The sequence below is a fragment of the Petromyzon marinus genome, chromosome 52 (genome assembly GCF_048934315.1).
Source record: "Petromyzon marinus isolate PM22_M1 ecotype Great Lakes invasive population chromosome 52, UKy_Petmar_22M1.pri1.0, whole genome shotgun sequence".
Classification (NCBI taxonomy): Eukaryota; Metazoa; Chordata; class Hyperoartia; order Petromyzontiformes; family Petromyzontidae; genus Petromyzon; species Petromyzon marinus.
In genome coordinates this window covers 3,635,570-3,662,498 of record NC_133718.1, presented here as the reverse complement: position 1 = coordinate 3,662,498, position 26,929 = coordinate 3,635,570, and the positions used below count along the sequence as shown (strand labels likewise).

General features: G+C 47.8%; 1 protein-coding gene across 2 annotated transcripts in view; it reads right to left on the bottom strand.

Annotated features, from left to right (window-relative positions):
- Window positions 1-26,929, bottom strand: part of LOC116953544 (ciliary neurotrophic factor receptor subunit alpha-like) — a 31,635-nt gene that overhangs the window by 4,204 nt on the left and 502 nt on the right. For both annotated transcript variants that reach the window (XM_076075132.1, XM_032973838.2), the window contains exons 2-9: window positions 26,562-26,671; window positions 17,902-18,213; window positions 15,184-15,307; window positions 12,175-12,350; window positions 10,148-10,311; window positions 9,126-9,197; window positions 7,159-7,231; window positions 4,408-4,491 (exon numbers count right to left, since the gene is read on the bottom strand). In XM_076075132.1, coding sequence (XP_075931247.1) covers window positions 4,408-4,491; window positions 7,159-7,231; window positions 9,126-9,197; window positions 10,148-10,311; window positions 12,175-12,350; window positions 15,184-15,307; window positions 17,902-18,213; window positions 26,562-26,634 — 1,078 coding nt within the window. In that variant the 5' untranslated portion in view covers window positions 26,635-26,671. The remainder of the gene's footprint in view (window positions 1-4,407; window positions 4,492-7,158; window positions 7,232-9,125; window positions 9,198-10,147; window positions 10,312-12,174; window positions 12,351-15,183; window positions 15,308-17,901; window positions 18,214-26,561; window positions 26,672-26,929) is intronic.

Below are 26,929 nucleotides of genomic sequence, written 5' to 3'. Positions count from 1 at the left end.
GCTATTGAACATCTGAATGATTCAGAGGACAACTGGGTGAAAGTGTTGTGGTCAGATGAGACCAAAATGGAGATCTTTGGCATCAACTCAACTCGCCGTGTTTGAAGGAGGAGGAATGCTGCCTATGACCCCAAGAACACCATCCCCACCGTCAAACATGGAGGTGGAAACATTATGCTTTGGGAGTGTTTTTCTGCTAAGGGGACAGGACAACTTCACCGCATCAAAGGGACGATGGACGGGGCCATGTGCCGTCAAATCTTAGGTGAGAACCTCCTTCCCTCAGCCAGGACATTGAAAATGGGTCGTGGGTATTCCAGCATGACAATGACCCAAAACACACGGCCAAGGCAACAAAGGAGTGGCTCAAGAAGAAGCACATTAAGGTCCCGGAGTGGCCTAGCCAGTCTCCAGACCTTAATCCCATAGAAAATCTGTGGATGGAGCTGAAGGTTCGAGTTGCCAAACGTCAGCCTCGAAACCTTAATGAATTGGAGAAGATCTGCAAAGAGGAGTGGGACAAAATCCCTCCTGAGATGTGTGCAAACCTGGTGGCCAACTACAAGAAACGTCTGACCTCTGTGATTGCCAACAAGGGTTTTGCCACCAAGTACGAAGTCATGTTTTGCAGAGGGGTCAAATACTTATTTCCCTCATTAAATTGCAAATCAATTTACAACATTTTTGACATGCGTTTTTCTGGATTTTCTTGTTGTTATTCTGTCTCTCACTGTTCAAATAAACCTAACATTAAAATTATAGACTGATCATTTCTTTGTCAGTGGGCAAACGTACAAAATCAGCAGGGGATCAAATACTTTTTTCCCTCACTGGACACACACACACGTGCACGCGCGCGCACCTCACACAAACAAGCGCGCGCACACACACACACGTGCACGCGCCTTGCACAGACCAGCGCGCGCACACACACACACACGTGCACGCGCCTTGCACAGACCAGCGCGCGCGCACACACACACACACATACGTGCACGCGCGCGCGCGCCCTCGGCCCCGCTCGCCGTAAAGCGTTATTATTGTAGACTGCAGAGTGTTGTGATAGCGTCTTTTACATCTCCAATACTCTTCGTCGACCGAACCGGGTCAAGGACAAGTCGCTCGGGGGAGTGGGGGAGGGGCCGCCTATTGCAGCACACCAAAGTAGGGTCGTTTTAAAACAAAGTCAAAAACGGTAACCGGTTTTTTAAAAAAAACCGTTAACCGTATCGAGCATCGATTACCGGGTACAGAAAGTCAGGAGCAAGGTCAACGTCCCTCCCGAACCCACCCGCCCCAGTGGAATTGTGGTCGTGAAGGCCTCGGCTCGAGGGAGCTCTCGAGATGAATCCGGCGGATTCTCCCACACGGGCCACACGTCCTGCAAGAGTTTGACGAGCACCCACGCCTTGCCCCACCACAAGCCGCCGACCGATCGACGCTTGAGCAGGAATAAAGAGAACGTACGGAGTAGGAGACGTTTCGGTACATTGACCCCTTTTTCTTCGGAGCGTGTAATAAGTAATAAAATTTTTTTAACTTTTTTTAAAACTTTTTTTTTAAAACACGCTTTTATGAAATGTACTAGTAGTAATGGAAGAACTCCACGACTCCAGGCAGTGGCCCCGAAGCTTGCCACAACGCCAGGGGACCGTGGTCATATACAGCCAACGTCATGTTGAGCGTGGACAATAAGACCCAAGCCGAAACATAACATGGAGAAAAGATTGTTTAAAAAAATATATGTTTTATTTTATATGATATAATATAGTATCGTCATCAGTATGACAAAAGTTTACCAAGTTTGCAGTCGATACCACGTTGGGAAGTGGGTTAAAATTGAGTGAGTTAAATAAAAACGTGTTATAATAATAAAAAGGGGTGCACGTGTCGCTGGCATAGAGATGAGAGGGTACAAAGACAAAGAACCCCCGTGGAGCCTTAACAGACTGTAGGGGCAAGTGCTGTTAACGAGCACCTTTGAAGGCCGGCACGGCACACGAGGGGGTGGGGTGGCCAACACCACGCCCGCCCGCCTTTGTCTCCCTCGTGGAGATGTTTACCCACCACCCCAGGTACTCATTTGAGGCTGAGTTGCCCTAAGGGAGGCCCATGACCGGTTTAAATAATCGCCACCGGTGATGGCCATGCGTGGGAAGCTAACTCGCGTCACCGTTCACCCACCCACCCACTCACCCATCCACCTACGCACCCACCCATTCACCCACTCACCCACCCATTCACCCACTCACCCACCCACTTACCCATCCACCTACTCACCCACTCATTCACCCACCCACCCACTCACCCATCCACCTACTCACCCACCCATTCACCCACTCACCCACCCATTCACCCACTCACCCACCCACTTACCCACCCGCTCACCACACTGCATGTCACCTCCCTTCTCTCTCTCTGCTTCTTCCTTCGCACCGCTCCACTCTAGAATTTCCCATCATCATCACCACCACCACCACCATCATCTCCAACCATCGCCTCTCTTCCCCCAAGTACATATTATAACAACAATAATTATAACCTCTTTCTATTCAAGCCAAACGTATGCCATACACGCTTATCTAACACAACTTGAATTGCGCTGGTTGTTGCTGGCCACGCTTTTCTTCCTTTGAGAGGCCACGTGCTCAGCACCCACGATCGGCACCATTCCAGGGGGGTATTTGTTTAAAAAGCGGTCGTTATTTTTTATCCTTTATGTATTCCTTTCTTTTTTGGAAATACCAAGCAAGAAAATGCACAACTCTGCAATCCGTGGGTATCTCGTGCGTTTTACGAGGCCCCTTATCGGCTGATAACCGCGTTACTGCTCGCCAGTAAGGCGTCTCTCCTGCACCGTTCAAGGTCTCTCCTCTAGGTGTCGACCAACTCCGACCCGATCTTTGTATCGAACTCCGGTGGTTTTATCTCCCCGGAGGCTTAACACTCCCTCCTTGATTGTGAGCGTGAGGGATTGCAACCGCGGCCTCGAGATGGTGATTGCAATGTGACCGCTGCGGGGTTTTACATTGTTGGCCATTGTGGCATTCTAACAGCGGGTGGGATGCGATTACAGAGTTCTGCTGGGTGTGGGATTGTAACCTTGGCTCGAGTGGGATTGCGATGGGACTGGCGGGGGATTGTAATGTCACCTGTGTGGGATTTTAGGTTTTTCCAATCGTGAGCACTGTGGAGTTCTGACCGTGGATATGGTGGCATTACAATTCTGATACGTGTGGGATTACAATCATAACTAAAGTGGGATTGTAATGTGAGTGGTGTGGGATTATAACTTTTTAACCATCGTGAGCACTGTGAAATTCTAACCTGTGGATAGGGTCGAATAAAAAATTGTGATTACTCTGGAACGAGTAGAATTAATCACTGTTATGAAATTCAAATTGTGATTGCTGTAATGTGGGATTCTGATCAGCGCCGCCGTGCGATTACAACTCTGACCAACTCCGCCCAGAGTCTGGTACCCGTTTTGGGATTTCAACATTTTGAAGGATGCGGGAGTCTAATAAGCGGAAAGGATAAGAGGCGAGTCTCTTGAATTCCTTTAATCCCACACCTCTGTCCACTCGGCAGCAGCAGCAGCAACGGTATAAATGAGCACAGCTCAGCAAGTCTACGATATGCAGGTCATAGCGTGCGGGTGGGGTTAAAGTGTAGGTAATCCCAGTTAAGACTATTCTTTATTTGACCAGGTGTAAGGCCCACTGAGCTATATAGCTTTTTTTTTCAGAAGCGACCTGACCACAAACACTAGCGCAGCGATGTGGCTTGCCATTTGGACATTGATAGCAGCCAAATACTCTAAATGCGTGATGTTGATTATCGGTGTTGGAGCGAAAAACTGGAGATTACCGGTGAAAAATCCACACGACCACGAGGAGAGAGACACGCAAACTCCAAATATACAGCAGCAGACGTCAGGGTCGGGATCGAACCCACGACCTCCTGTGTAGCAGGCGAGGGAGTTAACATCTCCTAGCCACCGTGGCGCCAGTTAGTCCAAGACGTCTGGCCAGCGTGAAAGAGTAGGCCAAGGTAACCGCACTAAAGAGGGGGGCCTCTACAGCACCCCTCTCTAAGAGTCCCCTCAAGCGGAGGTCCTTCAGTCAGCAGTGGCGGGAGCGAGCACTTGCAGGGCTGCGCCTTTTAGCTTTCATCCACACGCGGCGTTCGTGCAAAAAGAAACGCTCAGAGCATCGACTGACCGACTGACCGACTGACCGATCGACTGACCGACTGACCAATCGACCGATTGACCGACCGACTGAAAGACTGCCTGAACGACTGACCGACCGACCGACCGACTGACCGACTGACCAATCGACCGATCGACCGACCGACTGAAAGACTGACTGACCGACTGACCGACCGACCGACCGACTGACCGACCTTCAACCGCAGCTGTCGGCTCATCCGAGTACTCCTCGTAAACATCCGCAGTCGTGCGCTCACCAGGCCTGTCGCTCGTTGTTTCTGCGGGAGACAGATTTCATTCGGGCGCCGCTGTGCGTGTGTGTGTCAAGGCCGTAGCCATGGAGTCAACATTGAGGGGGACCAAATCTTCCAGGGTGTCTGGGGGTCCCAACCCAGAAAAATATCAAAAATGTTAAACTTATTTCCTGCCTAAAATATAAAAAAATTCACTAACACATGGGATGGACTTTTTATTTCTTTTTTACAATAATGTCTAATAGTGTATTGTATTACATTGCTCTGTTTTTTTTTTTACCATTTCTTGTTTCATTGTATGTAATGGCAGAGATTATGGATTAATAAAGTACAACCATAACCACAATCATATAAACAGAAATTTTTATGCATTGATTTATATGAAGACAAGTTCAGATATTGTGGCCAAGGTTTAGCAAATTGTTGTTTTTATTAACAAAGCATAGACATTATTTTTTATAGCAATATATTGGGGGGGGGGGCATTTTGCGCATATTTGAATATAGGGGGGGATGTGTCCCCCCCCAATGTATATTATAATTACGGCATTGGTGTGTGTTTCTATCTATCGCTCTCGTGCGTGTGTGCGACTGTGTGAAGCGATGGCGCATCGGTTAGCCACTCGCGGCCACCTACACCGGTGACGATTGTCTGAACCGGTCCTGGGCCTCCCCTCGGTCGACTCAGCCTCAAATGTGTAAACATCGCCACTCGGGAGCAAAAGCTGCCTACCGATCGACCCACTGTGGTTCAGGGAGAAAATAAAAACATCCGTCAGTAACACTGTGTGTGTGCGTGGCCTTAGCAGAAAGAAAAATACATGAGAGGCGACGTTTCGGGAAATGGCCCTTACTCTTCGTAGCACGTAAACAGCTCAGAGAGCAGAATGTGCCAACTCGGCGCCACGGTGGCTAGGAGATGTTAACTACCTCGCCTGCTATACAGGAGATCGTGGGTTCGATCCCGACCCTGACGCCTGCTGTGTATTTGGAGTTTGAGGTGTCTCTCTCTCCCTCCCTGTAGAGATGTTAACTACCTCGCCTCCTATACAGGAGGTCGTGGGTTCGATCCCGACCCTGGCGCCTCCTGCTGTGTATTTGGAGTTTGCGTGTCTCTCTCTCCGTGTAGAGATGTTAACTACCTCGCTTGTTATACAGGAGGTCGTGGGTTCGATCCCGACCCTGACGCCTGCTGTGTATTTGGAGTTTGAGGTGTCTCTCTTTCCCTCCCTGTAGAGATGTTAACTACCTCGCCTGCTATACAGGAGGTCGTGGGTTCGATCCCGACCCTGGCGCCTCCTGCTGTGTATTTGGAGTTTGCGTGTCTCTCTCTCCGTGTAGAGATGTTAACTACCTCGCCCGGTATACAGGAGGTCGTGGGTTCGATCCCGACCCTGGTGCCTCCTGCTGTGTATTTGGAGTTTGCGTGTCTCTCTCTCTCTCTCCCTGTAGAGATGTTAACTACCTCGCCTGCTATACAGGAGGTCGTGGGTTCGATCCCGACCCTGGTGCCTCCTGCTGTGTATTTGGAGTTTGCGTGTCTCTCTCTCCCTCCCTGTAGAGATGTTAAATACCTCGCCTGCTATACCGGAGATCGTGGGTTCGATCCAGACCCTGACGCCTGCTGTGTATTTGGAGTTTGAGGTGTCTCCCGGTGGTCGCAGCAGATTTCTCTCCGGCTCCTCCGGGTTTTCCCTCCACATTTTAGAATCAACGTCACACGCGTTCAGAGGATTTGCCTGCTGCGATACAATTCCATGCGACGATGATGGCCAGCCTAGTGGGCCCTACCTGGTAGATGAAACTTACATTTTAGTCCAGTCTATGGGTCTCAATCTATGTCTATGGGTGTCGATGCATCTCTATGGGTCTCGATGCATCTCTATGGGTCTCGATGCATCTCTATGGGTCTCGATGCATCTCTATGTGTGCATCTACGCCAGGGGCGGGGAACGTCCGGCCCGCGGGCCGTATGAGGCCCACGAAATCATTTGGTGTGGCCCTGCCAAGGCAACCGCAGGCGGGACTCGAAATTCAATAAATCTAGGAGAGCAAACCTGGGAAAGCAGTTGCGAGTAGCAGCATCGTCAACACCAGCTAACATCATCACACGCCTCACCAAAGAAAAGCAGGTTCCAGCCATCGCATTAGGGGCGAGTTAATTAAATGTTTGACACAAATATAACAGGCTATTTTTTAAGTTGATAATTTTGTATGGCCCGCGAATGATGTTTGATAAATATCCAAATAGCCCTTGGCAGAAGAAAAGGTTCCCCACCCCCTTTCTCTACGCAATTAGATTATTTGGCTCCTGCTGTACATTTCCACACGGTGCCGATGATGAGCCACTACCTTGAGCTGTCATTATTGGTGGCCAGGTCGCCTCTGAAAAAGAAGCTACGCAGCTCAGCGGGGGCCTTACCGGGTAAAATAAAAAAAACGTGAAGTTTCATTCGTTTTCAGAGAAGGCGTTCCCCGAATTAAGTCTTCAGGACTACTGGGGCAAGTGCTGTCAGCGAGCACCTATTAAGGTCGGCACGGCGCACGTGCGTAAAGGGGACGACGACGCGACCAGCATCGGCGCCCGCGGTGACCCCGGCAAAAGCATTCGCTCGTGCCCGGCCGCCTTTGTGTCCCCATCGCTGACACGATATTCATGGCCCGTTGAAACGGAACTCTGAGCGGCACTCACGCATCCACGGGGCCACGCGTGCCTCCTGGCTCCACTCGCTCCACTGTCCTCGCACGTCGTACCTGGCAGACATCTGTCCGTCGTCGTCATCATCATCGTCATCATGAGTTTAACACGTGGTCGGGATTTCGCGACCAATGTCATCCATGGTACAGGTCTTTTTTGGGGTTAGATCGCGTAAATATAAATGTGTCGTGAAACCCGCCACCATCCGACACGGCCCAATTGGAATAATTTGCCATGTAAATTAGAAGGTGCCAATTCTGCATGCGTATACAGGTCACCATACTTCAATTGCCGTTGGTACGGCTATTTTTCGTACACACAATTGACAGGAGATACAAGATCAATGGACTTGCATAATGCGCATGCATAATGTACGTTGATTAAATTACGATTCAAATCACCCAAATGGCAATGAATACCCAGTCATTTATATTTTAGCCCATTGTTCATTCATTAATTTCCCCCCCCCCCCCCACGTCATGTAAGAAGACCATACCAACACAAGCGTTGTCATCACATCCGCCCCTCTATTTAAGGAACGAATCAGGAGGATTTCTCCACGAATTTTGCTGTCGCCTGATGAAGCCAGCTGTAATTACTGGCGAAACGTCGTACTCAGATTGTAAATGTTGTGGCTTGGCTCTCCAACACACCGGGTGTGCTGTACTAGTGACGAATTGGCCACGTTCTGTTTTCGTGACAAACCTTTCTGATTGGCTGTGTCGGGTGGTGGCGGGTTTAACGACACATTTATATATTTACGGGATCTAACCCAAAAAAACCTGTATTATGGATCATTATCATTATTTGTCAAACGAATATAAAATGCATGTATCATTTTTTCGATGTAAAGCTTTCGTGACTGCAGGGATTCATCTTCTTGGTTCTTTCAAGAAAATTAACGTAGAATGGAAATAAAATAATAAAAATGAAATAATAAAATAATAAAAAGTTAATGCTTATTTTAATAATTATTATTTTATTTGTATTATTTTATTTCCATTCTACGTGACTTTACCGAAAGAACCAAGAAGATGCATGCATCATGTTCATCATCATCGCCACCGTTATTAATTATTCAAATTAAACGATTGCACTACCATGGTCTACATCCATTAACTTCGATTCCTAATCGTCACGAATGAGATCGATCATTATCATCATGTATGAAATAATTCAATCAATCTAATTAATTCACTTTCATCGTCTACGGAATTCATTCACTCTCGTCAACTATGAAATTAATTCAATATCGGCATCTGTTAAATTAACTTACGACCAGCATCTATGAAATTAATTCACTATCATCATCTCTGAAATTAACTAATCGTCCATGAAAGGAATTCACTATCAATGACATGAATTTACTGTGAGCATATGTGAAATTAATTCATTATCAATTACATTAATTCACTATCATTTACATTAATTAACTATCAATTACACGAATGCATTATCAATGACTTTCATTCACTATCAATTACATTAATTCACTATCAATTACATTAATTCACTATCGATTACATTAATGCATTGTCAATTACATTAATTCACTATTAGCATCTCTGAATGCATTTATTTATTAAGGTAATTCACTATCATCATCATATATGAAACAAATAACTATCAGCATCTATTAAATTCATTTACTGCCAGCATCTATGACATGAATTCACTATTATCATCTATGAAAGGAATTAATCATTAATTAAAGGAATTCACTATCAATTACATGAATTTGCTATCAGCATCTATGATATTAATGCACTATCAATGACATTAATCACGATCATCATCATCTATGAAACAAATCACTATCAGCATCAATTAAATAAATGTACTAACAGCATCTATCAAATGAATTCATTATCATCATCTATAATATAACATTCACCGTTATTATATCATTATCACCATCATCACTATCCCCACCACTTGACCACCGTCACCACCGGAGTCACCTGCACAACGTGTTCGGTCCCGGGATGAGCGTCCGTAATCAAATATTCTTTACTGTCGTATGGAACCTGGACCTGAAATCATTGAGAGCAACACGAGACACAAAAAAAGACAAAGATTCCCCGTATAGCCTCAGCAGACTGTTGGGGCAAGTGCCGTTAGCGAGCACCTATGGTGGGTGGCCAACACCACGCCCGGCCACCTTTGTCTCCCTATTGGCGATGTTTACACACCGCACCAGATACTCATTTGAGGCCGAGTCGACCTAGGGGAGGCCCGGAACCGGTTCAAGTGATCGTCACTGGCGGTGGCCGTGAGCCGGAGTCGATCCCGGGTTGCCAGGTTCGTAGCGCAGCGAGCTAACCGTTACACTACCGCTCCCCACAAGACACAACACACACACAGGGCACATTGAATACTAATTGCTTATTTACCCTGGAAGCCACACCTAGTCCAATTACTTATTTTAAGGAGGGTCCTGCATTGTACGTGTTTTATTTTTATATACAGGGTGCTTAAAAAAACGTGTTGACATTTGACTTAAAACTTTCGTGACTGCAGGAATTCATATTCTTTGGTTATTTCGGTAAAGTCACGTAGATATGAAAATAAGAATAAAAATAAGGTGAATAAAAATAATAAAAAAATAAAATAAAAATAATAAACAACAAAAAAAACACTCATGTAGACTGTAGCCTGGTTCTAAATCGGATTGAGTGTACTGGCAGTCTATAGTGTAGACTGTAGCCTGGTTATTAAGTTTGGTGAATGTACTGGCAGCCTATAATGTAGACTGCAGCAATGGTTATTAAGCTGGGTGAGTGTACTGGCAGCGTCGGGAGGAAACCCCACACGCGCGAGGGAGAAACGCTCGATCCTTACACAGATGGAACGGATGGAGACGAGTCCACCTGCTGTGCCATTTTCCGCTGGCGAGCCACGGTGCGAGCACCTCCTCAATACACAGCGCGGGATTTTGCCCCGATGGACGGCCCTGCCCATAGGTATAGAGTAGAATAGTGACCTCTTTCAAGTGGCGCTGGTGCAGGGAGCGGTGGCGCAATCGATAGTGCAGGATGAAGATGTTGGCCTCGCTCCACGTGGCGGGAGACTCCCAGGTGATGATGACCTCGGAGGGAGCCGTGGGGTTGTGGTAGCCGCGCACGGACTGCGGCGGGTCGGGCTGCACTGATCACCATCATCAGGATAATCGATTAATCATCATCATCTTTATTTTTTTATCGCAAGAGCATTATCATCATCGTCATCGATTAGTCGCCGTCATTGATAACCGCCGGCGATATCGATTCATCATCGCTATCGATAATTGTCGATTAGTCATCATCATTGATAACCATAGTTATTATGGACGAGTCGCTATCGCCGATGAAATGCTCGTGACCATCGAGTAATCATCGTAATCGTCACCATCGCTTCACAGATATAATCGGGCATTATTAATCATAATTCCACTAAGCATGATCATCATTGAATAAGCATCATCATGGAGTAGTTGTCACCGTCATTATAATAATCGATTAATCATAGTAGTCGTCAATCATCGTTGAATCGGCGTCATCATTATCGGCATCGTGGATTAGTAATAATCACCGTCAATCTTCCTTATTATATAAAAGTCAAAAATTGCCTGTCGGTTTTTGGCTCTGTGTGTGTCCGCACGCTTGCGAAGGATTTGGCTCCCCAACGGTGGAGTTAACGTTAAATAAGAAAACAGCCAGGTACCACACCGCAAGCCCCGTCGTGAGCAAGCGCTATTCCTTTTTCACATCCGTCAACTTTTAATGAGTTTAATTAGCGATTTAGTGCGATTTTTTTTAGAGCTATTTCTTTATTTATTTAATTATGACGCGCGCACGACCATACCAACTCACGCGCCTTTGGTGGGGGAGACGGACCCATGCCAAGTCGCACGCCGTCGGCGGGAGTGAGGGGGACATTTTCTTTCGCGTTAAAAATTATATAAAACTACACTAAACGCTGACGTTAAATCTTCACTGTGTGATGTCCCCCCCCCCCCAACCCGATGCGTGCAGTTACTACTATACAGTCGCTAGATGCTACCACTATAGGCTGTAGATATTACTGCAGAGTGGCTGGGGAGATCGCGGCTGGGGGGGGGGGTGTCAGGGGTAGTAGCCCAGCCTGCCAAGGTGCCACCTCGGCCGGCTGGACAATCTAGGCGAGGCCGGAGGCTCTGCACGGGACTAGGCCTCACCAGGCCACTCTGTCAGGTGAATATTTTGTGCTATAGAGTCGATAGATACTGCTATAGAGTCAGCATGTACTACTGTAGTGATAGCAGGTGCCACCACAGTCGGTATGCACTGCTGTAATCATAGCAGGTACCACCACAGTCAGTACGCACTGCTGTTAGATTTTTAAGAGTAGTTTTGAAATGTTTTTTTGGCCCGGGCAACGCCGGGTATATAAGCTAGTTAAAGATAATACATAGAATTGATCATCAATCACCATCATCGTGATGGTGGTGATGATGATGATTATAGTGGTGACGATAGTGATGATGGTGACGATGGTGATGATGACGACGATGGTGATAATGACGACGGTGTTGATGATGATGACGATGGTGGTAACGACGATGATGATGTCGTCGGTGATGGTGATGATGACGATGATGACGATGGTGACGATGATGACAACGGTGATGATGATAACGATGGTGATGATTGTGACGACGATAATGACGATGATGATGGTGACGATGGTGATGATCGTAATGATGATGATGGTGATGATGATGGTGTCGGCGATGGTGACAATGGTGACGATGATAACGATGGTGACGATGATGATGGTGACGACGGTGGTGACGATGACGACGATGATGACGACGATGACGACGGTGACGATGATGACGACGGTGATGACGACGGTGGTGACGATGGTGGCGACGGTGACGATGATGACGGTGGCGACGGTGGTGACGATGGTGGCGACGGTGACGACGGCGGTGACGATGGTGGCGACGGTGACGACGATGACGACGACGTTTGTGAGGATCTGCAGTACCGATGTCATCTAACTCGAAGCTGATGATGGCGGCGCTGCTCTCCCCGAAGGCGTTGCGGGCGCGCACCGTGACGCGGAAGGGGCTGGTGGTGAACATCACGATTTGGTGTGCCGTGCAGCTGAGGCCCTCGGCCACCTTGCACTCGAGGTCACGGCCTTGTTCTAGGAAATCGTGACTGGGCAAAACATCGTCATCACCATTGATTGGTCATCATCACCAGATTGATATTTATCGTCGTCATCATCATCATAGATCGATCATTATCGGCATCATCATCACCATTGATTGATCCTTGTCGCCATATATTGATCATTATTGTCATAATCGTAGATTGATTATAATCGTCAATGATTGATCATCATTACCATAGATTGGTTAGTACCGTCATCATCATCATCACCATATATTGATCATTATCGTCATCATTATCGTATATTGATCACCATCATCATCGTCATTATCATCACCATTGATTGATCATCACCACCGTAGATTGATCATTATCGTCATAATCATCACCATAGATTGATTGCTGTCCTCATCATTACATATATTGATCATTGTCATCATCGTTATCTTCATCACCATAGATTGACCATTGTCATCATCATCATCACCATAGATTGATTATCATAATAATCGCACTCCAGCTCACGATCTTCCACGCCTCCATCAGCAACGGATCATCATCGGAGTAAAAGTCATTATACAAATGAAATAACAGTTATAACAACATTTTTTCTGATCAATTCACCATCACATATTCATCATCATCAATACACTCGATCCAGCAGATTGGCTGAGAATGGGTTCATCATTATAATATCATTTATTAATCATGGTCATCAATTAATTGATTCATCATTATCTTGACCATTGCTATGATGACAACTTTGTAAGGCGCCGTACATAGTCAATACATAGGTAACGCATAAGGTTATACAGATGAATGTTAAACGTCTTTCGCACCGTACGTAGACAAACCGCGCGAATTGGAGGTACGGGGGAAGGACAAACCAACTAAACATAAAATGCAGCTCTAAAGAAATGAGTTTGTCATTCTAGATGATCATGATTTAAATGTGGACAGCTCCAGTGGCTTCCTAACATCGGAAGGAGGGAGCGTTCCAGACGGCCGCAGTAGCGGCGCATCTGAAAGCACCGCCGTGGACGTTGTGGCTATTGGCCAATTAATGGGAGGAAGCCGGAGCACCCGGAGAAAACGCGAGGGGGCAACGCTCTATCCCGTGCAGATGGAACAGACGGAGATTAAGTCCCAGAGATCGTCGTTGCTGTACCGACTTCTCGTGGCGAGCCAGTGGCACGGCTCCTCCTCGACGCTTCAACGGGAAGGGAGGAGTTTCGCCACGTCCCTGTGTGATCCACCAACCCCCCCCCCTCCCCTCCCTCGCTGCTGGCTCCACAGTGCTGGGTTACAGGCGACCACCCCCACACAGCCACCCCGGCTAATTGGCCATGATCACGAACGACTCGTGACAGTAATAGCGTCGTCATCGTCGGCATCGCGATCTGTTCGCCGTTAGCATCATACACTAATCATCATCATCATAATTATCGACCAATTACCATTGCATTCCGGGTTTCATTTAAGCCGCGTCTGGCCGGGTAAGCGACCAGTAAAGCACCTCGGCACCGGGCCCACCACATCCAGAATACCACTCGCTGTCACCGTGACGACGAGCAAAGTGCTTACTTCAATCCACCAGCGACCCGGAAAACATGTCGTGTCCCCATGTCTCCCTGCGCCTCCCCGTGTCGTCTACCCCCATGTCTCCCCGTGTCTCTCCCTGTGTCTCCCTATGTCTCCCTGTGTCTCTCCCTGTGTCTCCCTGTGTCTCCCCGTGTCTCTCCCTGTGTCTCCCTGCACCTCCCCGTGTCGTCTACCCCCGTGTCTATTCCTGTGTCTACCCCCGTGTCTCTCCCTGTGTCTCTCCCTGTGTCTCTCCCTGTGTCTCTCCCTGTGTCTCTCCCTGTGTCTCTCCCTGTGTCTCCCTATGTCTGTCACTGTGTCTCCCCGTATCTCTCCCTGTGTCTCCCCGTGTCTCTCCCTGTGTCTCCCTGTGTCTCCCCATGTCTCTCCCTGTGTCTCCCCGTGTCTATCCCTGTATCTCCCTGTGTCTATCCCCGTGTCTCCCTGTGTCTCCCTGTGTCTCTCCCTGTGTCTCCCTATGTCTGTCCCTGTGTCTCCCCGTGTCTCTCCCTGTGTCTCCCCGTGTCTATCCCTGTGTCTCCCCGTGTCTATCCCTGTGTCTCCCCGTGTCTCTCCCTGTGTCTCCCCGTGTCTATCCCTGTATCTCCCTGTGTCTATCCCTGTGTCTCCCTGTGTCTCCCTGTGTCTCTCCCTGTGTCTCTCCCTGTGTCTGTCCCTGTGTCTCCCCGTGTCTATCCCTGTGTCTCCCCGTGTCTATCCCTGTGTCTCCCTGTTTCTATCCCTGTGTCTCCCTATGTCTCCCTGTGTCTGTCCCTGTGTCTTCCTGCGCCTCCTCGTGTCGTCTACCCCCGTGTCTATCCCCATGTCTCCCCGTGTCTCTCCCTGTGTCTCCCTATGTCTCCCTGTGTCTCTCCCTGTGTATCGCTATGTCTCCCTGTGTCTCTCCCTGTGTCTCCCCGTATCTGTCCCTGTGTCTCCCCGTGTCTGTCCCTGTGTCTCCCCATATCTGTCCCTGTGTCTCCCTGTGTCTCTCCCTGTGTCTCCCCGTATCTGTCCCTGTGTCTCCCCGTGTCTGTCCCTGTGTCTCCCCGTGTCTCTCCCTGTATCTCCCTGTGTCTCCCTATGTCTCCCCGTGTCTCTCCCTGTGTCTCCCCGTGTCTGTCCCTGTGTCTCCCCGTGTCTGTCCCTGTGTCTCCCCGTGTCTCTCCCTGTGTCTCCCTATGTCTCCCCGTGTCTCTCCCTGTGTCTCCCTATGTCTCCCCGTGTCTCTTCCTGTGTCTCCCTATGTCTCCCCGTGTCTCCCCGTGTTGTCTACCCCCGTGTATCCCAGCCTCACCTGTAGGTGGCAGTGATGTTCTCCAGGGGGTTCTTCCCGTCCCCGAGTTTCCACGAACAGCTGAACTCCCAAGCCGCCAGGTTCCGTGCACGGCACCTGAGATCAGTCGGAGCAGCCGGAGGCTCTGCACACGGAGACACGGGGACACGGGGACACGGGGGCATGAAGACACGGAGATGCGGGGACACGGGAGCATGTCCACCAACAATATACTACATCTAAAACAATGTGGGTTTCGAAAAAAATACAGTACCACATCTGCTGCATTAGACTCTCTGAATCACATTTACAGCAGCCTTGATAATAAGCAGTACTGTGCCTGTCTATTTCTAGACCTGTCCAAAGCTTTTTATACAGTAGACCACAACACCCTGCTTAGTAAACTTAGTTGCCTAGGTTTTGCCGAAAACACAGTAAAATGGTTACAAAATTACCTCTTTTCTCGCACCCAGACTGTATTCACAGATGGTTGGAGGTCAAACGGTGTTAAGATAACAAAAGGGGTTCCACAGGGTTCCATCCTCGGCCCCCTCTTGTTCTCTCTTTATGTCAATGACTTGAGCACTGACCTGGATCATTCCAGGGTAAATCTTTTTGCAGATGACACGATACTGATTACTGCTGGCCGCTCTCCGGATGACGTGATTGCTAAGCTACAGGGTGATTTCAACAAACTACAACATCAGCTAGTTGCTCTTAAACTAGTACTGAATACCTCCAAAACAAAGGTGCTTCTCACCAGGACTAAAGCAGAACGTTATTTTTCCCCAATTACATTTTTTAAATAATTATCAAATAGAGCAAGTCAAGATCTATAAGTATCTTGGGGTCATTCTGGATTCAAAACTGAATTTTGAAGATCACATTGATTATATTGGTAAAAAGACAAAAATAAATATTGGTTTTCTGTATCGACACAAGCACTGCTTCCCCCCAATGTTCCGTTTGGAATTGATAAAAGCTACCATACTGCCTCTACTTGACTACTGTGACATCGTGTATAAATCAGCACCAAGTACTGTACTGAAGAAGCTTGATTCCATCTATCACTCGGCCTTAAGATTTACATTGAACTGCCCATATAGAACTCGCCACTCTGATCTCTAAATTGGATCAAACTTAACATATCTTAATGTTCAACGGCTTGTGCACCAGATCTTGTTTATTCACGATGTACTTCCAAAAAAATCCGCAGACTACCTGCTGGATCTCCTCTCTGTTTCAAATAACAAACTTGACCTCACGTCTTCGCTCATTTACCAGCTTCACATTCCCTATTGCCGTACATAAACTGGAGGAAGGGCCTTTGCTATTGATGCCCCCAGGGTCTGGAATGCTATTGCCAATAAACTGCAACTTGAATCGCTACCAATGAGATCTTCTCTCAAAACTGCTCTAGAGGAGTTGTACACCCCTAGCTGCCACTGCTATTCATTGGCGTAAAATAAAATAAAATGTTTCACTCCGGATTACGCTGCAAAGTATTATCTGTATTTTGATTTAGCGTGCTGATCTTAAAGGTGCATTGAAAAATGTGATACTCCGACTGATGCTCCTGTTGTTGTGGAGTAACTCATGCAGCCAGCTATGGCTCTAGGATTTGGTGTTACATGTTATTTATATAGTTTATTGTAAAAATTCGGTCACAGTCCCTATGATCACTGTTACGTTGCAATTATGGCTTTATTTTTTGGTGATTTTCGAAAAGTTTTTTGATTTGGACATGTTTGTTTTGTTGTAGTACGGAGTTAGACTGATGGCCTTAATCTAAGTTTTTGTTGTTGTTTGACTTGCATCCCACTGGGATTTTTTGCACACAGTGTTGGTGTACGGTGCTTTTTCCCGGAATATTTTGCTGTTTTTTCCTGGATTTTCTGTTTGCACAGTCACATAGTCACTTTAAGATGTTTTCTTGTTCGTATTTTTGTTTGTTGTTTGTTGTGGTTGCACCCGATTCAAGAGCCGAATGGCTCACAGGGCTATACCAAAATAAACTGAACTGAAACTGAAACTGAAAAACTGGAGCCACGAGGAAACAGAAACAGACATGGTGCTATGCAGACACGGAGACGAGTAGCTTCATTGACTGATTTTATCACCCGCTCATGAACTAACTCATGTACTGACTCGTTGACTTACTAATTCACTAACTGATTGACGAACACATCGAATGGCCCATTGAAGCTCAACTAGCCCGTTGACTAACTTACCGAATAACCCATTAACGACTGCCTACCTGACTGTCTGACTCAATGACCAGGTCGACGAATGAACGAACGAAAGAACGATTGAACGAACGAAGGAACGAACGATTGAACAAATGAACGAATGAATGAACGAATGATTGAACGAATTCATGAACGAATCAATGAACGAACGAATCAATGACTTAACGAACGATCGAATGAACGAATGATTGAACTAATTAATGAATTAACGAACGATTGAACGAATTAATGAATGAACGAACGGTTGAACGAATTAATGAACGAACGATTTAATGAATGAACGAACGATTGAACAAATTAACGAATGATTGAACGAATTAATGAACGAACGATTGAACGAATGAACGAACGATTGAACGGATGAACGAACGAATCAATGAATGAACGAAGGATTTTACGAATTAACGAACGATTGAACGAGCGATTGAACGAACGATTTAACGAATGAATGAACGAATGAAACGTGCCACGAGTGCCAGGGACAAGTCACCTCCGGTCACGATGCGCACGGCCGAGAGGACCTTTCCCGAGGGGCTCTCCACGCACTCGTAGCGACCCTCGTCGCTCGGCCCCACCGAGGGAATGACCAGGTGCCCAGAGTCCCAGGGGTCACCGGGGTCACCGGGACCCCCGGGGCCCGCGACACCCCCTTCGGGGAGCGCCCCCGGGTCCCCGAGGTGCCTCCAAGACAGCCGCGCCCCCCTCAACTCCCGGACGGTGCAGGGGAACGAGACGGACTTGCCCAGAGCCACGTGGAGTACTGGGGTGGTGGTGGTTGTGGTGGTGGTGGTGGAGAGAAGATCTGATGCGGAGATGTCGACGAGCTATCGTTAATATCGTAATCACCATCATTGCAATGCACACCATTGTCATGTTATAGTCATCATCATCATTGTCGTCGGCGTGGTTATCGTCATTAATTAATCGTCATCGTTGACAACATCGTCTTCATAATCGTCATCTTCTTCATCGTTGTCGTCATCGTCAATATCGTCAGTGTCCCCATCACTGTACTTATCACAATAGTCGTAATCATCACCATCATCATCATCATCGTTTCATCGTCTTCATTGCCATTATCGGAATCCTCATCACTGCTCTCATCTTAACTTAAAGCTTTCGTGACTGCAGGAATTCACATCCTTTGGGTCTTTCGGTAAAGTCACGTAGAAAGGTTCAAAGAAAACGTCGTGGTTTTTTTGTTCATTTTTGTTATTTTCTTTGAACCTATCTACGTGACTTAACCGAAAGACCCAAGAATATGCTCTCATCTTAATCATCATCATCATCATCACCGGCACAATCATCGGTAGGTTTCACAATCAGATTTCATTCCACGCACGCGCGCGCGCGCATGCACAGGAGTCGAGGTCAGACCGCACGCAGGACCCCGCTAAAGTGGCGGCTCACGAGCAGCTCTTTAACAAACAAACAAAAACAAACAAACGCACAAAGATCCCCCGTGTTGCACCTCCGATTAGCACGCGTTGGCTGTGTAATGTGCGAAAGAAGTTCAACGTACATATATACAAGAGGCTGTTCGGGAAAGTGAATTTCAAACCTGGACCACTCGCGCGACGATCGCGGTCAGCTGTGCAGTGCCGGATTATCGTAGTAGCAAAAGTAGCTACACATGCTACGGGCCCCCCGCTCTCAAGGCCCCCCGCTTTCAAGGGCCCCCCGCTTTCAAGGGCCCCCGTGCTCTCAAGGCCCCCGCGCTTTCAAGGGCCCCCCGCTTTCAAGGGCCCCCGTGCTCTCAAGGCCCCCGCGCTCTCAAGGCCCCCGCGCTTTCAAGGGCCCCGCGCTCTCAAGGGCCCCGCGCTTTCAAGGCCCCCGCGCTTTCAAGGGCCCCCCGCTTTCAAGGGCCCCCGTGCTCTCAAGGCCCCCGCGCTTTCAAGGCCCCCGCGCTCTCAAGGGCCCCCCGCTTTCAAGGCCCCCGCGCTTTCAAGGGCCCCCCGCTTTCAAGGGCCCCACACTTTCAAGGGCCCCCCGCTTTCAAGGCCCCCGCGCTCTCAAGGCCCCCGTGCTCTCAAGGCCCCCGCGCTCTCAAGGCCCCCCCCCCCGGTTTCAAGGCCCCCGCTTTCAAGGGCCCCGCGCTTTCAAGGGCCCCCCACTTTCAAGGGCCAAACGCTTTCAAGGCCCCCGCGCTCTCAAGGGCCCCCCGCTTTCAAGGCCCCCGCTTTCAAGGCCCCCGCTCTCAAAGGCCCCCGCGCTTTCAAGGGCCCCGCGCTCTCAAGGCCCCCGCACTCTCAAAGGCCCCGCGCTTTCAAGGGCCCCCCGCTTTCAAGGGCCCCACGCTTTCAAGGGCCCACCGCTTTCAAGGGCCCCCCGCTTTCAAGGGCCCCCCGCTTTCAAGGGCCCCCGTGCTCTCAAGGCCCCCGCGCTTTCAAGGGCCCCCCGCTTTCAAGGGCCCCCGTGCTCTCAAGGCCCCCGCGCTCTCAAGGGCCCCGCGCTTTCAAGGCCCCCGCGCTTTCAAGGGCCCCCCGCTTTCAAGGGTCCCCGTGCTCTCAAGGCCCCCGCGCTTTCAAGGCCCCCGCGCTCTCAAGGGCCCCCCGCTTTCAAGGCCCCCGCGCTTTCAAGGGCCCCCCGCTTTCAAGGGCCCCGCACTTTCAAGGCCCCCGCGCTTTCAAGGGCCCCCCGCTATCAAGGCCCCCGCGCTCTCAAGGCCCCCGTGCTCTCAAGGCCCCCGCGCTCTCAAGGCCCCCCCCCCGGTTTCAAGGCCCCCGCTTTCAAGGGCCCCGCACTTTCAAGGGCCCCCCACTTTCAAGGGCCCCCCGCTTTCAAGGCCCCCGCGCTCTCAAGGCCCCCGCGCTCTCAAGGGCCCCCCGCTTTCAAGGCCCCCGCTTTCAAGGCCCCCGCTCTCAAAGGCCCCCGCGCTTTCAAGGGCCCCGCGCTCTCAAGGCCCCCGCACTCTCAAAGGCCCCGCGCTTTCAAGGGCCCCCCGCTTTCAAGGGCCCCCTGCTTTCAAGGGCCCCCCGCTTTCAAGGGCCCCCCGCTTTCAAGGGCCCCCTGCTTTCAAGGGCCCCGCGCTTTCAAGGGCCCCGCGCTTTCAAGGGCCCCGCGCTAAATGATTTCAAGCTATCAATTCTGGTTCATTGATTCTGGACTTGCTCTATTAATATAGGACTACACCGCCTTCAACTTTTATAAACGACTGGGTGTTTAAGATGAGCGATTTGTCGTGGTATCTGGCTATATAGCAAATGAAAAAATACATTTACTTTACTATGCAAGTAAAAGAAATGTGTGTGTTTTTTTTTATTTAGGGCCCCCTTATAACATATGCTACAGGCCCCACACTCGTTAAATACCGGCACGACAGCTGTGGCCACTCCACCGAGCTCTGTGACCCCACTAGGGGATCTCAACGGGCTGCCCGATCTAACCTCATCACCTACCGCAGTATCGACTAAAGACAAAGATCACCCGTGTAGCCTCAGCAGTCTTTTGTGGTCAAGTGCTGTTTACCGAGGTGCATCTAGGAAGGCCGGCATGGCACATGAAGGGGGTGGGTGGCTAGCAACCACGCCCGATCGCCTTTGTCTCCCCAGTGGCGATATTTACACAAACTATGAAAAATACTTTTTTTCTTTTACCAGGTAAGGCCCGCTGAGCTATGTAGATTTTTTTCAGAAGCGACCTGGCCACAAATGATAACGAAGCGGCTTTATCATCATGCGGGAAACTATAGTGGTCGCCAGATGTTCTGAACACGTGTTTCTAAATGTGGAGGGAGAAAAACCCGAGGATCCGGAGTAAAAATCTACGCGACCAATAATCAACAGATATTGGTAGTGTGCTGCTATCGACCGCCTAGTGGGAAGGATATTGAAGCTGCATCTGCACTGAGAGAGCTTTTTGGGGGCCTCCCTAAAGGTGAAATAGTTTTAGTGGGTGATCTAAATTGGAATTGGCTAAACCCGCCGGCCGTGGCCACAAATTTTGCAGATGAATTTAATCTGTTTCAATTAATAAATGTCCCCACAAGACCAAACCTAAAAAATCCGGGAGAGTCATCTCTGCTTGACGTCCTATTGACAAATGCCCCTCACTATTTCACACTGACTGGTGTTCTGGGTAATAACCTTAGTGATCACTCCTTCATTTTTGGGGTGAGATCATCAGCCAGACCCAAAGCCCCCCCTAAATTGGTTGAGAAGCACTCTATGAGACACTTCAGCACTCAGGCATTTACTCATGATGTGCTTCACTCGGATATTGACAAGGTCTGTGATATCCCCAACCTGACTACGGCTTGGGAGACCTTCAGGTACACGTTTCTCCAAATTCTTAACAAACATGCTCCATTGGTTAGATTGAAAACTAAAGGCAACCGCCCACCATTGGTTGATCCTTTGATTACAAAGCTCATGAAAACTAGGGACAAGGCTTGGGCATGTGCTCAGAAAAGTAATTTGGTCAATGACTGGCTAGAATACAGGATTTTAAGGAATAGATGCGTCAAAAGAATACGGCATGCAAAAAATGCCTACTTTTCCTCCACTCTCCTGGAATCACATGGAAATGCCAGGATTTTCTGGAAAACAATCAAATGTATCGAAAAGGCATCCAAAACAGACAATCTGCCCGCTGAGCTTAACCGAAATGGGGAATATTTTTCAGATCCCAAAAAAATTGTTGACAATTTTAACCTTCATTTTTCTGAAGCTGGTAATCTTTTTGATAATGTATTGGGAGTCACCCCTGCTCATGCAAATTCCTACAACCCTGTCCGAACATTAAACGAATTTAGTTTCCAGCCAATCCACGAAAGTAATGTTCTGAAACAAATGTCCTACCTCAAAGGGTCGTCCTCTACCGGAGCAGATAGTATTCCCGTCTTTGCTCTACTAACTGTTGGTCACCTAATATACAAACCTATAGCCCATATTTTCAACCTGTCCATCAAAGAAGCATCAGTTCCTCTAGAATGGAAACATACCTATGTCCGTCCACTTCACAAAGGGGGCCCTAAAGATGATCCAAATAACTACCGACCTATCTCAATTTTGTCCCCGTTGATGAAAATTTTCGAAAAATTATTGACCTACCAAATTAGCAGTTTCCTGTCCACCAACAATCTACTACATCTAAAACAATCTGGGTTCCGAAAAAAATACAGCACCACATCTGCTGCATTAGACTCTCTGAATCACATTTACAGCAGCCTTGATAATAAGCAGTACTGTGCCTGTCTTTTTCTAGACCTGTCCAAAGCTTTTGATACAGTAGACCACCACACCCTGCTTAGTAAACTAAGTTGCCTAGGTTTTGTCGTAAACGCAGTAAAATTGTTACAAAATTACCTCTTTTCTCGCACCCAAACTGTATTCAAAGATGGTTGGAGGTCAAACAGTGTTCAGATAACAAAAGGGGTTCCACAGGGTTCCATCATCGGCCCCCTTTTGTTCTCTCTTTATGTCAATGACTTGGGCACTGACCTGGATCATTCCAGGGTAAATCTTTTTGCAGATGACACGATACTGATTACTGCTGGCCGCTCTCCGGATGACGTGATTGCTAAGCTACAGGGTGATTTCAATAAACTACAATATCAGCTAGTTGCTCTTAAACTAGTCCTGAATACCTCCAAAACCAAGGTGCTATGCTTCTCACCAGGACTAAAGCAGGAAGTTATTTTTCCCCAATTACATTCCTTAAATAATTATCAAATAGAGCAAGTCAAGATCTATAAGTATCTTGGGGTCATCCTGGATTCAAAACTGAATTTTGAAGATCACATTGATTATATTGGTAAAAAGACCAAAATAAAAATTGGTTTTCTGTATCGACACAAGCACTGCTTCCCCCCAATGTTCCGTTTGGAATTGATAAAAGCTACCATACTGCCTCTACTTGACTACTGTGACATCGTGTATAAATCAGCCCCAAGTACTGTACTGAAGAAGCTTGATTCCATCTATCACTTGGCCTTAAGATTTACATTGAACTGCCCATATAGGACTCACCACTGTGATCTCTACATTGGGTCAAACTTAACATCTCTTAATGTTCGACGGCTTGTGCACCAGATCTTATTTATTCACGATGTACTTACAAAAAAATCCGCAGACTACCTGCTGGATCTCCTCTCTGTTTCAAAGAACAAATTTGACCTCAGGTCTTCACTCATTTACCGGCTTCACTTTCCCTATTGCCGTACAAAAACTGGAGGAAGGGCCTTTGCTATTGATGCCCCCAGGGTCTGGAATGCTATTGCCAATAAACTGCAACTTGAATCGCTACCAATGAGATCTTCTCTCAAAACTGCTCTAGAGGAGTTGTACACCCCTAACTGCCACTGCTATTCATTGGCGTAAAGTAAAATAAAATGTTTCGCTCCGGATGACGCTGCAAAGTATTATCTGTATTTTGATTTAGCGTGCTGATCTTAAAGGTGCATTGAAAAATTTCACAGGGCTATACCAAAATAAATAAATAAATTGAAACTGAGAGACACACAAACTCCAAATATACAGGCGTCAAGGCCGGAATCGAACCCACAACCCCCTGTAGACCAGGCGAGATAGTTAACATCTAGCAGAGGCCCATGACCGGTTGAGAAATTCGTCACTGGTGTTGGCCGTGAGCGGGAATCGAACCCGTGTCTATGCCGGGTTCGTGGCGCAACGGGCGCTAACCGCTGCGCCACCGCTCCCCCGTACAGCACTGCCGCCATCTATCGATAGACGTTAAGATTGTTTCGTTTATCAATGTACTACACATACTTAGTTGGGAGGTAATTCATTTTCCATTATCCGTATTGAGAATTTGTTGCACGTTTATGTCAGCGACTGTTCTAGAAACACGCGTTTAGATTATTTAGAGTATGCTGCTGCTGCTATAAAATGTCCACGTGACTATTAGCCACTTCGTTGAGCTATCACGTGTGGCCAGGTCGCTTATTTTTAAATAAAGAGCAACGTAGCTCAGCGTGCCTTACCTGGTAAGATCAAACAAAGTTTAGTTGTATTTGTGTAGATACATGTTTTTAGTCGTGTGGTTACCTTTCCATTACTTTTCACTCATACCGCGTTTTGGTATTAGTTTATAGTATCGTTTGTTGTTGTAACGTTCTGACCTGCCCCTACTGAACACGTGATAAAAAAAAATAACGTTATATCTCATCGGATTCCTCCAGTCTCAATAAATGTTCTGATTGTGATTCTAAATACTGAGCGACGGCTCAGTGTTACAATGTGAAGTTACAGCTACTGTGCCATACCCGTCAACACATACGGCTCATCCGTTATTCTTCCACAGGGAAATTGAGGTTTCAAATGTGTACGGCGTACAGCCGTTTCAATACGGGCAACAACTAAAATGTCTATTTGTGTTCCTCTCCTTGTGATGGGACTTTGTAGGATGAACGTTGAGATTTATAAGGGGCACGGCGTTACAAATAAGGTATAATTTAGGCACTGATAAGGGGTTGGCAGGCATGTACTATACATTACATACTATTATACATACTACTATACATACTACTATACATACTACTATACATACTACTATACATACTACTATACATACTACTATACATACTACTATACATACTACTATACATACTACTATACATACTACTATACACTCCTACTATACACTATAATACTGCTATACCTGTCAACCCATACGGTTTACTCCGTATTCTTGTAGAGGGTTGTACAGGGGAATTGAGTGTTTAGATCCACACGGCGTACAGCCGCCTCAATACGGGCAAACAGAGTTTTGTCAATTTGTTTGTGTTTCCCTTGTGATGGGACTTTGTAGGATGGACGTTGAGATGTATAGGGGCCACGGGGTAACAACTAAGGTTTGAATTGGTCTGTAATAAGGTCGGGCACTGTTAATGGGTTGACAGGTATGTAGTGGTGAGTACACTAATGGTGATTGTCTTTTTGTTTGAAGCTGAGTCGACCTAGGGGATGCCCAGGACCGGTTCAAATAATCGCCACTTGTGTTGGCCGTGAGCAGGAATCGAACCCGGGTCGCCGGGTTCATAGCGCACTAACCACTACTCTACCGCTCCTCCCACACATAAACACACATTGGACTTTGTAGGATGAACTTTGAGATTTATAGGGGCACGGGGGTGACCAATACGGTCTGAAATGGTCTATAATAAGGCAGGGCCACTTTACAAGGGGTTGACAGGTATGTAGTGGTGAGTGTACTAGTGGTGAATGTCTATTTGTTTGTGTTTCTCCCTTGTGATAGGACTTTGTTGGATGAACTTTGAGATTTATAAGGGCACGGGGGTGACCAATACGGTCTGAATTGGTCTATAATAAGGCAGGGCCACTGACAAGGGGTTGACAGGTATGTAGTGGTGAGTGTACTAGTGGTGAATGTCTATTTGTGTTTCTCCCTTGTGATGGGACTTTGTAGGATGAACTTTGAGATTTATAAGGGCACGGGGGTGACCTAATACGGTCTGAATTGGTCTGTAATAAGGCAGGGCCACTGACATGGGGTTGACTGGTGTGCAGTGGTGAGTGTACTAGTGGTGAATGCCTATTTGTGTTTCTCCCTTGTGATGGGACTTTGTAGGATGAACTTTGAGATTTATAAGGGCACGGGGGTGACCTAATACGGTCTGAATTGGTCTGTAATAAGGCAGGGCCACTGACAAGGGGTTGACTGGTGTGTAGTGGTGAGTGTACTAGTGGTGAATGTCTATTTGTGTTTCTCCCTTGTGATGGGACTTTGTAGGATGAACTTTGAGATTTATTAGGGCACGGGGGTGACCTAATACGGTCTGAATTGGTCTGTAATCAGGCAGGGCCACTGACAAGGGGTTGACTGGTGTGCAGTGGTGAGTGTACTAGTGGTGAATGTCTATTTGTGTTTCTCCCTTGTGATGGGACTTTGTAGGATGAACTTTGAGATTTATAAGGGCACGGGGGTGACCTAATACGGTCTGAATTGGTCTGTAATAAGGCAGGGCCACTGACAAGGGGTTGACTGGTGTGTAGTGGTGAGTGTACTAGTGGTGAATGTCTATTTGTGTTTCTCCCTTGTGATGGGACTTTGTAGGATGAACTTTGAGATTTATAAGGGCACGGGGGTGACCTAATACGGTCTGAATTGGTCTGTAATAAGGCAGGGCCACTGACAAGGGGTTGACTGGTGTGCAGTGCCATCACTCACCAGCATTGACGGACGCCTGGCTCATCATGAGCGCAGTCATCACCAGAGCGAGCGTCTTCTCCGCGCGCTCCATCGCGACCCGCGAAGATCGACCCGCAGACGCACTCCGACTGGTGGTGAATTCAGTGTTTGCAGGGCGAGTCACGGTTTTGAAGATGTTGCGCCATTTGGGTCGTGGTGTAATGGCAGTGTAACGGGTGATGATGATGATGATGCTGCTGGTGGTGTTGTGGTGCTGTTGGTGTTGTTGTGGTACTGTTGTGCTGTTGGTGTTGTGGTGCTGGTGTTGTTGCGGTGGTGTTTCTCTGTACCCTGTACCACTATGCTGATGTACAATTGACCGAATGGCAGTCAGCGTTAACATTTCC